The sequence below is a fragment of the Protopterus annectens genome, chromosome 1.part1 (genome assembly GCF_019279795.1).
Source record: "Protopterus annectens isolate FY-2018-M chromosome 1.part1, PAN1.0, whole genome shotgun sequence".
Classification (NCBI taxonomy): Eukaryota; Metazoa; Chordata; order Ceratodontiformes; family Protopteridae; genus Protopterus; species Protopterus annectens.
Window position 1 is genome coordinate 1,371,878,221 of NC_056726.1, and position 18,944 is coordinate 1,371,897,164.

The 18,944-nt window shown below is 38.5% G+C and overlaps 1 protein-coding gene across 1 annotated transcript in view; it reads left to right on the top strand.

Moving 5' to 3' along the window:
• DCC (DCC netrin 1 receptor) overlaps positions 1 to 18,944 on the top strand; it is a 2,283,601-nt gene that overhangs the window by 522,422 nt on the left and 1,742,235 nt on the right. Inside the window, exon 5 of the mRNA XM_044089014.1 lies at positions 13,691 to 13,827. Within this exon, the coding sequence (XP_043944949.1) occupies positions 13,691 to 13,827 (137 nt within the window). The remainder of the gene's footprint in view (positions 1 to 13,690; positions 13,828 to 18,944) is intronic.

The window sequence follows — 18,944 nt, forward strand, 5'->3', positions numbered from 1 at the left end:
GAGGTACAATATTTGTCTGCCTGGGTGACAGACTGTGCTGCTTTGCCAGAGATGGTCTGCACCTGTCCTCCAAAGGTTTTCAAATATTTGCCAAAACCTTGTCCATGGTGCCTTTTTAGACAGTGGCAACCTGATAAACTTTTGGTTGGGAGCTGACATAATGGTTAAGGTGTATTACTTCAGACAAGAGGTACAGGGTCCAATTCTCACCAAGGGACAGTGGCTAGGCTTAAAATGGTCCACAAGGACAGCTAGCCTAGTAATTACCTATGAACATATTTATTTATTGTTTACTAGGAAAGTCTGACTTGGAACAAGCCGATTTTTAGTGGAGGCCTGGGGAGAAATACTCCAGACACATGTCTTTGTAACATGGGGAGGAAACCGGAGCAGTCAGACAAAACCCACATGAATGCAGGGAGGACATGCAGAATCCATGCAGAAGGCATTCCGGCCAAGAATCAAACTGCAGAACCTCTTGCTGTGAGGTGACAATGTTAACCGCTGCACCACTGCACCATCCATATGAACTGACATACCCAAAGTGAATCAGATATCTGAAGCGGTTACTGCTAAATGCCAGGTATCTAAGCAGGAAACTCCACTCCCTGCAATCTCTCCTCATCCGGTAGAGTATAGTCATCTGAACAGTTGCTAAGACTTGCTTTACAGCTGCAGAGATCACCTTGGCAGTGTAAGGCTATAATGCCTTCCACACATTTGAACAACAACTGCACAAGTAAGGTCTAAAGGTGGAGGAGTCTCAGTTTAGATCAAACATGAATGTACCTCAGAGCTTGACAAACAGTATGATATACTTGAGCTGACTAAAAATACAGGTTTATGCACCAAGCTCTTCAGAGCTTTCCTTCCTCTGAAGAGTATGCTCTATGAGGTTTTCAAGGTTTGATGGTTGTCTTGTTCTGTTTCTTTGCTTGGCAGATGAGGTCTCTTTGGGGAAAAAAATGCCAGATTTTTAAAATATTTGTTTAACTGTACTTTCCTGTTCAGGAAAAGTAGCTAGAAGTTTGTGTTTTAATGCACTGTCATGGTACTGTATTATACTTTTGAATGAGAATACTCTTTTTTCCTGTCAGTTCGAAAGTTGTTTAAAGTAATTGCAAAACATTTTTTTCCGTGGAGAAAATGGGTTTATTTTATTTTGGGGGCTTCTAAACTGTTTAAAAATGCTTTTTACTGTGTTTTTATGTTAGAAATGACTTTTAAAGATTTTTAGGTTTTATTGGCTTTTGCTGTTTCTTTTCCATGGGAAAGAAGCACTATTTTTTTTTTTGACCATGGAACAAACTGTCAGTACCATGTCGGGTCCTTCTAGCCACAAAAATAAAAAGTTAAACAAACTGCCTTTGCCTCCACCACAGGCTAGCAATAAGTAGGTGAGTTTGCTGCTGTGGTCATTAGTTGTAGCTCAGACCACTCATCTTTTGTCCCGATCCCTCTCATGTACCACCTGGCTGCAGCCACTATGGACCAGGAGATAGCCATGGCCTCTCTGGCTGTTGGGGTCCCCTCAGTGGGCAAGGGAGAGACACTCTTGTTGGTTCTGTTTATTCTGCTCATACCTGGGGAGGCTGCTGCTAGCATTATTACCAATGTTGTTACAGAAGAAATTTCCAGAGCCTACATTCACCCATTCCACCAGTTCTGTCAGGTTTGGAGTTTAGTTACTTCCAATCTTACTCTTACTGATAAGGATGGGGAGATTATTGCTATGTATGGGGAAAAAAAATGTATTGTTCTGCAACTTTCATTTTCAGAATTTTGAATTTTCAGACTAATATGTCAATGGTTGTTCTGATTAATTGTGAAAGTATGAAGAATGTTTTGTCTGCAGTTTATTCTTGTGAGGAAAAAATCTGCTTTAAACAGTTTAATTACTTCTAGTGTACAAGTCACTATTCATTGTTTACACTGTGTGTATGTCTCAGTTGATTGTTCTTTCAGGGCCATGACCACTGGTACTGTTTTGAGGAGGCTTACCTAGCTGCATTCTAAGAACCACCCAGACAGAGCCATTTCATGGTCAAATTGTATACTAGGCAGGGTAAGGGCTCAACCCCCCACCCCCATCTATGCCAATATCCCATTATTTCGCTGTCTGTCTATACTTAAACAATTAAAACAATACACTATTTAAACCTATCAATGTGTGTACTGTTTTTTTTTTTTGTTGTTTTTGTTTTTACTTTTACAGTCATCACAGAGATTTAGCTTTAGTTTAAAACGTATTTCAGCAAAACATTGGCAGCCATTTGCTAAACCGCCATTGTCTTTTGACCTGTCACATAGCTGCTAATTAGTGCTTCAGTATTTGCTAATTGACTATGAATCCCAGCATTTCTCTTATAGTTCACAGTTGCTCATGCTAAGTCTGTTTCAAAGTGAGATTTTTTTTTGTTTTGTTTAAACACAGTAAGCAATGAGTAGTGACTTGTACAACAGAAGTATCTATGTAAACCAGATTTTTCCTCATAAAGAATGAACTGAAATGCATTGAAAGTGCATCTGCCATCCCATGAAACTAGGAGAGATATGCTGGGATTCATAGTCAAGTATTATTTATTACGGCACTAATTATCAACTGTGTGATAAGTGCAACAGTTCAAAAGACAAGCCTGTAATGCTTTTACTAACAGCCTGGGACACTTTCAAGTCCAAAGAGTCTGAAACGCTGTGACATACCCTGTTATAAGTGTAGGACTTCCATGATATAAACTTCTTGAAGTAGTTATAAAGTAGTTATGGTCGGCAACCTAATCATGACCTCTAAAGTTATTGCTTCTTGTTCATTTGACTTGAGTGTCTGTCTGCTTATACTCACAGCATGTAGTACTTGATGTTTTATTGTCAGTCTTGCTCATCTAAGTCCATTTAGTGGATATTAAACATGTAATTGTGACTGAAGGCATAATATCACACCGTTTTCTGTTCAATTTTCTTGATTTAAGATTTTGTCAGTTCATCTACCCACTGAACAATTAATAAAATAAATAAAACAGCTGCAGCTTTACAAACATTATGACATTTGACAGTGGACTTAACTGTATTATGTTGTATTCAAACCTTGTGGGATACAGTGGAAGTGTTTACCATACATGCAGTGCTACAGTGCTTGATCACTTTTGATAGTATCTTTCTTGTTTTATTCTTGCCAATTCATTAAAAAGAAGTTACTACTAATATTTCCAGATAAGGTTGAGGGAAGTTGAGAAGTGAGGGAGGAAAGAAGGAGAAAACAGAATAGAAGAGAAGGGAAGGGGAGAGGAGAGGAGATGCTTGAGTATGGCATTACTGGGTCTACAGGATTATATACAAGCATAACATCACTGGGCAGACAGGATTATATAGCCATAATAGTAACTTTGCCTGTCATAGGTTCATAGGTTCATAGGTTCATACTAGGCTATCTGCCCTAGGGCATTTATAAGCCTAGCCAGAATGTGTTTGGCTTTCGCCACCCATTTTAAATTTATTTTGCTATGCCCTTTTTTGAGGTTAGTATACTGTGCCTCTGTCTAACTGTGACACAGAAGTGATATCCGGGGTAAACCTACGATCTCCCATCCACTCATCAAGATTCCTCTTGAAGAGAGTCAATGAGGGACTCTGCCTAACCTGGACTGGGATTTTATTCCAGTGTGAAGGGAGCCTCTGGGTTATGAATCTGTCCCTCCAGCATGTCCTATTTATTTCAGTGCTGAGGTTCAAGTCTCTCGAGCGCATAGCTCGATGGGATTTGGATTTTCTGAGGTGCAGCATGTCCATTAATTCCGGGTTGGACATGGCTTTATACGTCAGGCACAGATCGCCTCTGAGCAGGCGGTATGCCACTGAGTAGAGCTGGAGTTTCTTTAACCGGGCAGCATATGGCATCTGTTTGAGCCCTTTGATCCTCTTGGTGAGGTACTTTTGGGGTCTTTCCAGTTGTCTTTACACATGTCCAAGCAGTGTGCTTCTCCCGTAAATGGGCAGTCGCTGAATGTTAATAAAAAGCCAGATTGTACATCAGATGTATTTACATACATTCTGTTTACTCTGGCCTTTCTATGGGAAACCTCACTTTCATCCAGTTTAACTATCACAGATTACTGTTCAGACCTGAATACATAAAGATGGGCAGGCAGACATGGCAGGCTACCTCCATACTGTCATATAACATTTGAAGAACTCAGACTACAAAAAGTTACACACCTTACACAAAATGTTATCAACACAGCACATGGGGTAAGTCTTTGTGAAATCAACAACTGATTAATGGCCACATTTATACATTTGCAAATGTTCCCAACTTAGTGCAACTTTGTTGATAATAGATTTAGTAAGGGGACACAAAATCAAGGTATCCTACGTGTGAGTTATTAGTGCTTGCCCCTCATACTAACAAGGTTGTCTTTTTAAGTTTTGTTTTATTAAAGTCACATATGAGGTTGCTGATAATCTTTTTTCTTGATCTAACAACTGTTATCCAAGGGATCAACTCATTGAGACAAGGTAAAATGAGAGTGTACTATTCATCAGTAAATATAAGCAAGTATAGGCTAAGAGCATGCTAAATAAAGTATAGTAACAGCAGTAGAACTAGTTACACTGAATAGTGTGATTGAAGGGGAAAGATATCAAATGATTTCCAATGTGATGAACAAGAAGTGAGACACTGTGTACCAATAGACAAGGGATCTTATTAATGTGTGCATCAATTCCATATAATGTCTGCTAGTCCTTTCCTTTGCTTGTGCTGATAAAAAGTGTAACCACTTGACCTGCCTTCTTGCTGCATTTCCAAGTGGTATATTAACCAAAGCCTCGTCATTTCATGTTTAAAGGTGTATGCCTTTAGCTTACCTAAATATGTAGATGTGTACATGCCTGAGGACAGTGACCATCACGCACAGACACACACACACACACACACACACACACACACACACACACACACACACACACACACTTGTCAGGCCAATTGCAACCCTATTTTGTGGATTTCTTGCTCCAGTAGTACAGATCTGTAGGAAACTTTAGATGTTCTGCATTGTCACAGTGGCAGTAACCTATGGGTAGTGTCCTGTGAAGGACATAGCACCCAGACAGCTTGACAAAGCTCTAACTCTCTTCTCTGTCACTCACTCTGGCTGCTGATAGGCTGTACCTTTTTTGAGAGAAGTATATCAGCAACCAGAGTGAGGTAAATCTTCAGAGTTTTACTGCCTGTATGAGGAGAAGCATATCTCTGACTTCAGAGGAACAGCAGTCGGTCAATAATTTCTTGCCTAACAAAAAAGACCTTTTTTGGGAATCGTTTCCTCTCATAAATATTTTTTTACTGAATATTTGTGGTGTTATTTCTTATCTACCATAATATATAAAAAGAACAGCTATTTATGGTTTTCGACTTAAGAATATTGACTTCTGTCAGGAATTGTATAAGCTTCTACTCTGTTTACTTGGCTTATTTTTCAATTTTGTTTGAAAAAATTGTGATTTTTATAAAAAAAAGTTAAGTAATTGGTACGTGCTTTTAGTCGTAATATTTTCCCACCTGTTACTGTTTTTAACAGAATTGTAATGCTTTACTCATTTCTCACATAATAAATGTTTTCTGATATTTCTGATTAAAAGTTTAAAGTCTGACACAGTTTGCAGCGTACTACTAGTGTTTACTAGTTTTTGGAAGGAAAGTGGAGTTGGTGCATTCTGCCACCATTATTCAACTTACTTTACTGGTAATCAGGTTTCTTTGGCTACAGCATGGATAATATTTCTGGTTCTACTTCTTCCACTCCACATGTACCTAATATTTGTAAAAAAAGCAAGCAAGTAAAATTATTGTCTCAGCCAGTGGTTAGTGACACTGGTGTGGCTAAAGATGGTTCTACAAACCACTAACCTATTGTTTAGCCTTCCTCTGGGCCAAGGGTTAGATACATCAAGGGGGTGGGGTGTTACCTATTGAAATGTTGACACTCAATACGCAGAACGTTTACAAGTAAAAAAAGACTGAAAATAAAAGAGAAGAGCGTCTCTTGAAAATCACTCTTTTCTTTAAAACTTATTTCTCTGGGGGATAAGAGTGTTTTGCAGTCACTCTATTCTGGGGAATCCTTGTCTTTTCATAGTTCTAATGTGGGTATTGCCAGTGAGCAGTGATAGATGAGGTTTCTGACAGAGACAGGGGAGAGATTCCTAAGAAATCCACTGCCCAGCACTCTGGCACATCTAATAATGAAGGTGAAGTTAATCCTAGCAAGTTTTTCCTTTGAGACTGTTGATAGATCCAGGAATGTTTTTGCTTGAGAGCAAACAGGGGCTCCTCCAGCACTAGGCATATTTTATTTTCTATGAGAGGATGAGGTTCCTAATTCTGCAGTACTTCCTCCCATTTTGCCAGCTCTTGATAATACTATTAAATCTGCTTGTAAAGCTCTTCCCTCACTAACTGCAGTTTCAAAGGAAGCTGATAGGCAGTATAGGGTCTCTCCAGATTATAAATGTCTTTATTCTCAACATGACAGCTGACCCTACTGCAATAAATCTATTAGCAAGCAAGAAACGATTATCTTCCTCTAACGTAGTACCCTGTGATAAGGTGGGCAAGTGATTAAACAAACAAGGTAAGAGACTATTTGCTTCTACTATGTTAGCCTTTAGGACCTTGAATTATCAGGGCTATATGTGGAATTTTGTGTTAAAATGTTGTTATACTTTGGAAGAATTGGCTCCTTTATTGTCTCCAGAGGGCAGGTCATATTTGAATGACATTGTTTCTAACGTGACTCAAGTTTTTAAACATGCTGCGAGAAGTGTGTATGATTGTGATGACCCTGTGTCTAGAGCTTCTGTTTCTTTTTTGGTGTTGACAACATTTGTTAGGTTGCATAATCTGAATTTTTCTGATGATCTGAAGTCTGAAATGTCTAATTCTCCACTTACCCCAGATCATGTGTTTGGGCCTGCAGCACAGATTCTGAAGCAATGGGATGACAGAGGTCAATTGGTGCATGGAGTTTCTAAGATTTTTCCCATACCCATGTTCTCCCCTAAAAACACCATTTCTCAATCCTTTAGATCGCAGAACAACCAGAAATCATAGATTAATAACAAACAGGCCTGCAAATGAAAATACCAGGAAGAGATTCTTCCAAACCAAATAGAAAAGTAACTTTTCCAAAAAAAAGTCAACCTCCAGCTAATGAATGACTATGTTTGAAATCTGATTACCTTACCCACACCTCCCTTAGCCTGGAGTCAGATGGTTTCAGACAGATAAGTGTTGAACTTGGCAGTGGGTGGACTCTCCGCCTTCCAGGGAAATTCCCTCACATCTACCAAACTAGACAGATATGCTTTCACTAGTGCTGTGATATATGTTAGAAGCAAGAGTCATAGAACCAGTACCTACCAGTCATATGGGCAAAGGTTTTTATTCCAGGATATTTTTGGTACCAAAGAAGGAGCTTTATGTGAAAGTTCCAAAATTTAATATGTTGACCCTTCAATCGCTGCTTTTACTGCTTCAAGACCATTGTCTTATGATAACTCTGGATCTCAAAGATGCTCACCATTACATACCCATTGCTCACAGTTTCAGGAAATTTCTAAGGTTTGCTGTATCTGGATCACATTTTCACCCTTTGGGCTCTCTACTGCATTTCAAGTTTTCACAAAGTGTCTAGCCCCAGTGTTGGTTCACTGCAGATTACAGGGCAACTGCATTTGTCCTTATTTAGATGACTTGCTTATTTCCACAGAATCTTCTCTCATATATCTGGAGTCCTTAATAAAAAAAGGTCTGATGGAGCTCCTGCATATCCACAAAGCAAACAGTACTAGAATTACCCATTCTAAATACTTAAACCTTCTCTGTGATATAAGTAGGACCTGCTGAAGAGATAGGTATGTATCCCAGAGACTACCCTGTCTATGGAACAGGCTCCCCATCCATGTGAAACAGAGTTCCTCCCTTCTACTTCTTCTTCTTCTTCTTTTGGCTGCTCCCATTAGGGGTCGCCACAGCGGATCAGCTGTTTCCATTTCTTCCTGTCCTCTGCATCTTGCTCTGTCACACCAACCACCTGCATGTCCTCTCTCACCACATCCATAAACCTTATCTTAGGTCTTCCTTTTTTCCTGTTACCTGGCAGCTTCATCCTTAGCATCTTTTTCCCAATATACTCTGCATCCCTCCTCAGCACATGTCCAAACCAACGTAATCCTGCCTCTCTGGCTTTGTCTCCAAACCTTCCAACCTGGGCTGACCCTCTAATTATTCCTAATCCTGTCCATCCTCGTCATACCCAGTGCAAATCTTAACATCTTCAACTCTGCCATGTCGAGCTCTGACTCCTGCCTTTTTGTCAATGCCACTGTCTCAACCCATATAACATAGCTGGTCTCACTATCCTCTTGTAGACCTTCCCTTTCACTCTTACTGGTACTCGTCTGTCACAAATCACTCCTGACACTCTTCTCCACCCACTCCATCCTGCCTGTACTCTCTTCTTCACCTCTCTTCCACACTCATCATTACTCTGAACTATTGATCCCAAGTATTTAAACTCATCCACGTTCGCCACCTCTACTCCTTGCGTCCTCACCATACCTCTATCCTCCCTCTCATTCACACACATATATTCTGTCTTAGTCCTGCTGACCTTCATTCCTTTTCTCTCTAGAGCATATCTCCACCTCTCCCGGGTCTCCTCCACCTGTTCCCTACTCTCACTACAGATCACAATGTCATCTTCAAACATAATAGTCCACGGGGACTTCTGTCTGATCTCGTCTGTCAACCTGTCCATCACCACTGCAAATAAGAAAGGGCTCAGAGCTGATCCTTGATGTAATCCCACCTCCACCTTAAACACATCTGTCACTCCCACTGCAGACCTCACCGCTGTCACACTACCCTCGTACATATCCTGTACCACTCTTACATACTTCTCTGGCACTCCCGACTTCCTCATACAGTACCACAACTCCTCTCCAGGCACCCTGTCATATGCTTTCTCTAAGTCCACAAAGACACAATTTAACTCCTTCTGACCTTCTCTGTACGTCTCCATCAACACTCTCAGAGCAAACATTGCATCTGTAGTGCTCTTTCCTAGCATGAAACCATACTGCTGATCACTAATCATCACATCCCTTCTTAACCTAGCTTCCACTACTCTTTCCTATAATTCCATGCTGTGACTGATCAATTTAATCCCTCTGTAGTTACAGCAGCTCTGCACATCACCCTTGACGTTCCTCCCTAATCCAATTCAAGTGCAACTTGGACAATTGGATGAGAAACTGGAAATCCATCCCTGGTTTGACACCTCTGTCTCTAATGTACAGTAACCTCTAAATGGTTCATCTGCCAGTCCCATGCTTACACTTATCAAAGGTATCAGAACACGTCAAAGATTTGGGATGCATGGCTAGGCTTAAAAAGGCCCTTGTGGTCATTAGCCTAGTAAACACCTAAGAACCTATGAACCTATAAGGTGTCTGACTCTAAGCTGTCACATCTGGCATTTGACTTGTACCTATACAAAGTCTTGTCTAACACCGTCTCACAAAATTGTCTTTTTGTGGTGTCTTAAGACATACAGTCAAGCAATAGGACTTCCTTCCAAAGAAAAAGATACTAACTTACATGCAGAGCTTTCTGAGTTTTTCTCAGGTACCTGTAAGAGACTTTCTCAGGATTCTAGGCCTTATGTCATCCACAGTCCCCATAATACCATTTGCCAGATTATACATTTGAAAAATCAATCGAAAATCTAAAATTGTTTGTCGCTGTATTTTTATACACGTTTTTTTTTTTTAAGTTTTTTTTAAGGTGAGATTTGTAGTGACAGAGAGATCAAATGGCTCTCTGTTTTCCTTTCTCCTTTCTTCCTTCCCTCCTATCCCAGTCAATTCTCACTTTAGATTGTGATTGGGATTGCTTTCCATGGAGTAAAAAAATGGGGTCTAGTGGACTGTAATGACAGACCAAAACACATAAACATCATGGGAGTGCTGCCAGTGATTAATGCTTTGAAATCTCCACACCATCTTTGAGCTCTGGTCCCTTTACAGGCAGTTACAGACAGCACTGCACATTCTAATAGGAATCTACCCATAGGCTACTTCAGCATTAAAAATGAAGAACATAGTTCACTCATATAAGCCCTACTTACCCACAACAGTAGATGTTCAAATTTCTTCACTGCTGGTGTAGTTGAAGCCACCCACCATCCCCCTTTATAGATAGCTGAGGTGGGACACAACCTCCTTTGTTAATGTTATTTTTGCTGTTGTATGGATGATTTTTATGGTGATTATTGATTGTTCCTTTTTTGTCTCAGGATGAATCTTCCTTCCTTGGGGGAGTAAAATCCTCTTCAAAAAGGTGCAGCCTTTCAGCAGCCAGAGTGCATAAGAAGGTGGGAGAGATTTAGAGCTTTGGCATTCTGGCCAGGTGCAATGTCCTTGGCAGGACACTTTCTATATGCTATTGCAGCAGTGAAGAAATTTGAACATCTACTGATATGGGTAAGGGCTTACACAGCTGTACTTTTTGTTTAGTAGTAGGACTGAACATCGATACAGAAAGGCAATTAAGTTTTCCGTTTTTATGTGAAACAGCAGGAATTCATTACTTTTTGTCAGCAAAGCCTGAGCTATAAACAACAATATGGGAAGCTAGCATTAAATACAACTTGCAAAATCACAGAGCCAATTTAAATGCATATCACATCCCATCACTTCTATGTTAAACTCAGGAAAGTGTTTCTATTGTTTGCATTGGAAAATGGCATTTATGATGTAATTAAATAAATAAAGTTAACAGTCATACTTTCAACTGAATTTACTTCCCCCCTCTGATTATCCTAAACACTGTATCCTTTTATCACTGTATCCTTTTATCTATAAGTTTAATTTCATGGCTACAACATTTTACTTAAGCCAGTGTTCAGCCTTTGGCTGAAGTTTGTTTCTTGGTTTGGGGGTGGGGAAAGACTTATCTTGTTTACCACCTTGTATCTGCGACAGTATTGTGTGCCTTTCCATTGTTACTGCCGTTGTTCCAGCTGCTGTTTCAACAGCATATACATTATCCTGGATAACTGCTGCCTACCTGAAACCATTTTCAGTAATCTAACTATTAATTTATTTTGAATTATCCACCATAGCACATCTCTTCTCTTATAGCTTCATAGGTAGGTACTAGGCTATCAGCCCAAGGGCCTAAATAAGCCTAGCCAACAAGGTTGCCTGGCTTATGAAACCCAAGAAAGTTATTTTCCTGTGTCCCTGTCGAGCAGAGCCACAGAAGTGATACCCGGGGTATATTTCCTATTTCCTATCCACTCATCAAGATCTTTCTTGAAGAGTGCTAATGAGGAACTTTGCTTGACAGAGATGGGTTAAATAAACAGCCCTTGAACCCTACACATCATAGCCTATGCAATTTACCAGTAAACCACCTCAGCTCCAAATAATCAGCCATTTCAAGTCTCAAACCCATAACCCTGGGCACCATAGCCACAGCAAGTTACCACTAAGCCATCTGAGCTATGGATAAGATTATATCACCTCAGATGGGACTCGAACCCACAATCCCTGGTTTAGGAGGCCAATGTCTTACCCATTAGGCCACTGGGGCCTGACCAAAATGCAAAGTGGTTACAGTGGGGATTGAACCAGGAATGGCTGTTTGTAAAGCATATGCTCTAACCACTACACTAGTGAAATACTATTTTGGAGCTTCTTTTTTTTTTTACAGCTAGTGTAACTGCATTTTACATCTTATTTATAGGGAAAATACAACAAAGTTATGCTACATTAAGTCCTATCTCCTTCATAATGGTAAAATCCTTCCCCTTCCATCACACTATTCAGTGTCATTAGTTTCACAGTCTGGTTGGACACAGTGAAAACCCAGCATGAATTTAATAGAGTTTCAGAGTAGTTTACTGAATACAAACATCTGCTAAAAGCTTGCTAAAACACCAAAAAATGCTCTTTCTTGGGTTCCTGCTCAATTGCACATTGATTAACTTGCTCTCTCCTGTAGCTGAAATTTTAAACAAACAGCTGCACTTAGACATCAATGAATCAATCTTTTTTAAAACATATCCCCCATCATGGGTCATATCCATAATTCAGTGAATGAAGTACTCTGCAAAGGCATCATTTTGTACATATATATATATATATATATATATATATATATATATATATATGTGTATATATGTGTGTGTATGTGTGTGTTTATATAATATACATATCTATATCTGTATATATATATATATATATATATATATATATATATATATATATATACACACACATATGAACACACACACATAAGTATATATATATATATATATATAGAGAGAGAGAGAGAGAGAGAGTCTCTCTCTTTCTTTCTACATTTCTAACCTTGTTGTTTCCCTATATATCCTACAGATAGCCATGAACACTCATGTGTATGTTGAAGAAACTGCCACTGATAGATTTTATGGACATGTCAGTTTGCCTTAGTGATCCCACTTATTAGTCCATCTCAAACACACCTATCACCTGTATGATGCACTCGTGTAAATCCAGTGGAGCAGGACATAATGGTATGACCGCATAAGGGCCTATTTCTATGTTTTTACTGCATGGTGCTAGTAAGAACCTTATGAAGCTGAAGATTAAACTGACAACAGCCTTGAAAAATGCATTTGTTGTTACTCTAGCCATAGATTTGTATAAATAATGCTCCCTTTTAGCACACTCTGTATTTCCCATTTTTGTGCTCATTGTACTCATCCACAGCTACGTATATATACATTTTAAAATTTTAAATTTACTTTTTAATTTTTTTTTACTTTTTTTTGTACATGGGGAAAGTGAACTAATCTTATTCAGCCATGACTTGTGCCAGAATGGCGACAGTAAATGCAACATGGATAGGGGTAACTCAATGTGGGAAATCAAATTGTATACTTTTGAGGTATGGAGAAGACCAAGGTACATAGAGAAAATGAGGAAACATGAAAGGAACATGGAAAGCACTGAATTCCTGACAGTCAAGCTCTGGAGAAGTATTACTATTAAAAAATCTCATTGCAGGACTTTGTTTAGAAGTGACAGGTTGTTCATCTCTGTTTACCATTCTCACTAGATTAACTGTCTCACTGCATGTCCTTGCAGACCTTCTCAAAATGAATAGATATTGTCTGATAAGTGTCTGCAATTCACTCTTCTGACGACCGTTATCTGCACTGTTGTGTTATTGCCTTTATGGCATTCTTTTTCTTCTTTCTACTCTTCAGCTCTGCTTTTTTCCTCTTCTTTTGTTTAGTTTTACTAAGTTAGCATCAGTTTACTGCAAACAACAGATTTCTCTTGATTTGATACTATTTCTGTGCCAAAGGAAAAGTAGTCTGGATAGCTGCTTAAATGTTATGTGATATTCAGCAATTAAATGAAGTGATAGTTTGGATCAAGAAGTGCTTGACTCAAAACTGTCTAATTATATCCATTTTATCTTTTTTTTCCACGTCAGATTCAGTGTGCTGTACATGTGAGAATTATGTCAGCAGGAAATGTGTACTTCTCTGGAGAAATAGTAAACTTCTGATTTTGCTTTATTTTTTTCTTGATGTCTTGAATGCAGTCTATGCTGGGATTTTTTTTTTTTTTTTAGGTCAAGAAAGTACTCCCTTCTAGGCAACAGCAACCTACAAATTTCAGATGTCACAGAAGATGATAATGGGATATATACATGTGTGTCTACGTACAAAAGTGAAAATCTCAGTGCCTCGGCAGAACTTCATGTTATTGGTAAGTTCTGATTTTAGTGACTACAAAAGTTATGTCTGTTTGAATGGTGCATGCTTCTTTTCATCACAGTCAGTGGCATAATATATGCTTTTGAAATGTTAGTTTTGCTGGAGGCTAAGAATAAAGTGTAATTTCTTGGCAGAATCAGTATCATATTTTTCTCTTCCTAACAAATGAAACAGTCTTTAAGAATATTTCAAAAGCCTCTGCATCAAAGCCTTCTCTCTCTTTTATTTTCTTTTGTAAGTCTTAACAAATGAAAAGCTACAGATCAATGTGCCCTCTGCTATTAATATTTTTATAATATGTATATAAATGAACTTGGAAGTCATTGTTTACTACTTACATGTGTATGGGCACAGCGAATTTGTGTTAAAATTTATTGCTAGTTGCTGGATGCTTAATGCATTTGATTATTCACAAACCTTCTTTGCTGTTCTAAATAAGGACTGAAAAAAAAGTGTTACAGATGACTTGATACCTTAGATGCTAGAGTTTAAAAGTGAGCAACAGTTTTATGTGATATGAATATTAAGCTAACAACTCTGAGATTTGCCTAAGAAAGATTAAGACTGCAGGGAGGGCTGAGACTGTGTGTGTGTGTGTGTGTGTGTGTGTGTGTGTGTGTGTGTGTGTGTGTGTGTGTGTGTGTGTGTGTGTGTGTGTGTGTGTGTCTGTGTGTGTGTCTGTGTGTGTACATGTATATAGGGGCACAAAATCTGGATAACTTTTTAAATAAACACCAAATGTTGATAATTTATGTTATACCACAGGCTTAAGTCTGTTTCTACTTTAAAACATTACACATTTCAAACAACGATTTAAAAGTTGAGGTAAAATCATCTTGAACCATTCCACTTTAGTTATATGTGTTTAACATTGTATGCTATTTCATTTCATATTACTTAAAATGTTGGACAACAAGACTGTGATCATTTTGAAATGTGTCAATGGGTTACCACAGTTGTAGTCTCAACTGTATTTCATTCTTTTTTCTTTTTGCTTGTCAAAGTTTATCCTGAAATGTGTCATGATTATGCATTAGTTGACACTAGACCATCTTGTACAATGGTGTTGTGTATATTTTGTGTCAGTTGATATTGTTTTTTTTAAACAAGAAACTTCTTCATTGAGTTATCACTTAATGACATAGGCAATCAGTCATTTATAAAAATGAAAACAAACCATATTGCCATATTTTCAGTTGCAAACATTATGCGTCACTTATAATCTGTCATACAGCCATTGTCAGTTAACCATGACATAACTCGTTTCAATTCCTGCCTTCCATTAAACCTCATTCTTCCTACAAAACATTATTCTGTATGTATTGTTCCCACAATTCCCATTTTTCTATGTAATTTGCTTCTACCCTTTTCTAAAGATCTCATTTCCAGTTCTTTTATCTCTGTTACTATGTTCACTACTTCTGATACAGTTGTTTTAGACTGATTTCCATTTTCCAGCAATTGTTTTTTTGGCAGCCAACATAATTAAACTCAGCAAGGCTTTACTATGTCTACCTAATTATGATTCTGTATGCCAGCTGAAAAAAAAGAATTTCCTTAGGTACACCAATTTGTTCAGAAAAAAGCCCCCATTTTAATTTCACCTCCGATCTTTCTTATATCCTCCTATCAACCTTATTATTTTATCAGAGAATTTAAATGCCTCCGTTGCACTAATCATAAAATTTCAGCTTCTTCTGCCTAACATTTTCTTTGCATCAAGACCCAACAACAGTGTTTTTTTCTTACATTCTGCTTCCCCCGGAACATCATTGTTCTATGAAGGTTGCCAAATGTGTGCCTCCTCTCCACAAATCCACATTGAGCCAAATCTATTAATTTTCAAATGTTTGCCTCCCCTCCACAAAGCCACATTGAGCCAAATCTATTAATTTTCAAATGTTTGCCTCCCCTCCACAAAGCCACATTGAGCCAACTCTATTCATTTTGGCACATCTTTACATTCTTTTAGCCATTATAGACATAAATACTTTATAACTATCGTTTAGAATCAAAATGGGCCTATATGAAGTTATATCTGATGGGTCCAATAAAACAAAGTCCTTAATGTAAAACGTAAAACAACAAACCACCAACACAGCAAAAATGACAATTTTCAATGATCCATAGAACTTTGATGTCATAAAGGAATATCACTGAGTACTTTTATTCATACAAAGTTAAAACTTCATCAGAGTGATGTTTCAGAACTGTTGCACACTGCTATTTAAACAAAACACCATACATTTACATTTGATAGGATAGTTAAAGACCAAAAAAGAACAGACACCTGTGGAAGAATTTGAAGGTGACCAAAATGGGGCTTTTGAGAAGGATGAGAGAATGCATGATACGCAGGAGTGGCTTTAGGTCAACTGGTGCCCTAGGCAAAAGGGCTCCATGGTGCACCCTACCACACCACCTTTTGACCCCATCCTGGTCTACTTACACAAAACAAATATTGGAAAAGCGCTGCTAGAGTGATGCCCTAGGCGGACGCCTAGTTGGTCTATGCCTAAGGCTGGCTATGATGATATGCCAGACCCTTTAGATAACCCCCACTCCATCAATCAGAGAGATTAATCAACCAAAATCCTCCCCCCTGACCTCCCCCCTGATATTTTCAATTTTATTACTGGGGGATGGGACGAGGGGAGTGGAGAGGGGGGGGGGATGGTTCTAAGATCTTGTGTAGAGAACAAGACGAAAATAGTTAAGACTGGGTGTACTTATACCTATGATAACTACAATATTTTTACCTTTACCAGTACAGAACTTATGGTAGATCATTTCACAGATTTTCAAAAGGCTTTAAGTTTATTCCTAACCAACCTTGTGACATTACCAAGTTGTTACTTGACGTTAAACTATTTGTAAGAATATTAAACCTGGATTTAATATTTCAAGGTGAAGGTAACCCTACTAGTGTGTCCACATTGAAAAGAAAGAGTGAATTTAAGCCCCCACACCCCCAGTTAAAACATTTTGAACAGCTGGTTGAGAGGGAAATCCTTTCTAATTTCTCTAATTTTAGGAGACACGAAAGTAACCTTAACTTTCAAGACTGCAGGATTTTGAACCAGTTCAGGGGTGACAAAAATATTAGGGTTATGAAACCCGATAAGGGTGGAGGGACTGTTCTAATGGACATTATGAGTTATGAAGGTAAAATGTTGGAAATCCTTGGGGACACCAACACCTACACCAGAGTGTCAAAGAATGAAATTAATGTTGCCTTTAGGAAAATAGACCTTGTCCTTAATGACATGCTTTTGGAGGGGCTTATAGATTTGAGTACCTTTAAATATCTGGCTGTACCAAAACCCAGGATCCCATCCATTTTCGATATCCCAAAGATTCAAAAAGACCAACTAGATCCCCCGCTTAGGCCTATTGTAGCTGTGGAGGGTTCAAAAACTGCACCACTGGAAAAATATTTGGATAGCAAAGTTAAAACTTTAGGGGGTACTGAAACTCATATACTTAAGGATTCTTGGGAATTTCTTAAAGATATTGACATCAGTAGGTCTTTTGAGACAGTTATTTTTGTGACTATAGACATCAAAGATTTATTTTCTGTTATACCTCACTCTATTGGTATTGAATGGTTGGAAGCATCATTGACAGATAAGGTTTCCATTATAGCTGACAACCAGCATGTATTATTACACCTATTAGAGTTGGTGCTAAACAATAATTTCATTTACTTTTGCAGTGAGTTTTTCCATCAAATTAAGGGTGTGGTCATGGGTGCAAATTCTGTCCCCACCTATGCCAACATTGTTTTGGCATGGTGGGAGAAAAATTTTATTCTGGATTCTAAGTTCAGGGGATGTTGGTCACACTATAGAAGATTTTTGGATGACTTTTGTCTTCTCTGGATAGTTACAGAAAGCGGATTGTTGGAATTTCTTGAATATATTGAAACTACTATCAACTTTCTGCATTTCACTAGTTCCATCAGCCAAGGATGAACTTCTCAGATATGACAACAGAAAAGGTTCCTACAGGAATAAAATCTAAGGTTTTCTGTAAGGAAACCTTTACAAACTCATATTTACATTTCCATAGTGCCCACCCTTACCTTCAGAAAAATATTATTTATAGAGGACAACTCATCAGGGCAAGTAGGATGACATCCCTGGATTCGGATTTTGACAGTGAGGTGGATTTTTTAGAGAAGTTATTTAGGGATAGAGGCTATACCCCACCCAGAGGCTCCCTTCACTCTGGAATAAAATCCCAGTCCAGGTTAGGCAGAGTCCCTCATTGACTCTCTTCAAGAGGAATCTTGATGAGTGGATGGGAGATCGTAGGTTTACCCCGGGTATCACTTCTGTGTCACTGTTAGACAGAGGCACAGTATACTAACCTCGAAAAAGGGCATATCAAAATTAATTTAAAATGGGTGGCGAAAGCCATACACACTCTGGCTAGGCTTATAAATGCCCTAGGGCAGATAGCCTAGTATGAACCTATGAACCTATGAACTACTGAAAGAGATTAATACTGATATAAAGTATTTAAGGAAGACAAAATATGGTCCCCTTCTTGGCACTGGATTCACATCAAGTGTGAATAACACAAAAAATGATGTCAGCAACGACCAAGAGGCCCCAAGGAAAACACTTGTTATAGAGCTCAGCTAAGATTCTAAGTTGGTGGGTGGAAGTATTAAGACAGAATGGGAGAGATTTAAGGAACTTACTGACCTGCCCTGTTTTGAGAAATACCCCATGAAAATGACCTATAAAAAGGAAGAAATTTGAAAGAACTTTTTGAGGGATCAAAGCACCCACCAAGGGGAATCTTAAAAGAACAGGCACTTTTAAATGTGGTGCCTGTTTACAGTGCTCTTACATTTTGAACACTGGTTCTGTAAACTTGGAGTGCAGGGGGAAAGAAATAAGCAGACAGGTTCTCTCAAACTGTAACATTACTGGGGTTTTTTATCTAGTTACATGTGTTGCCTGCCCAGCCTTCTATGTAGACAACACTGAGCAGAAGCTCAAAAGGTATATATAAAAACACATTTACTAATAACTGATAATGAAGGGAACACCTTGTACAAACATACATTATCTTGTAGTGATGCAAATTTCTATTTTT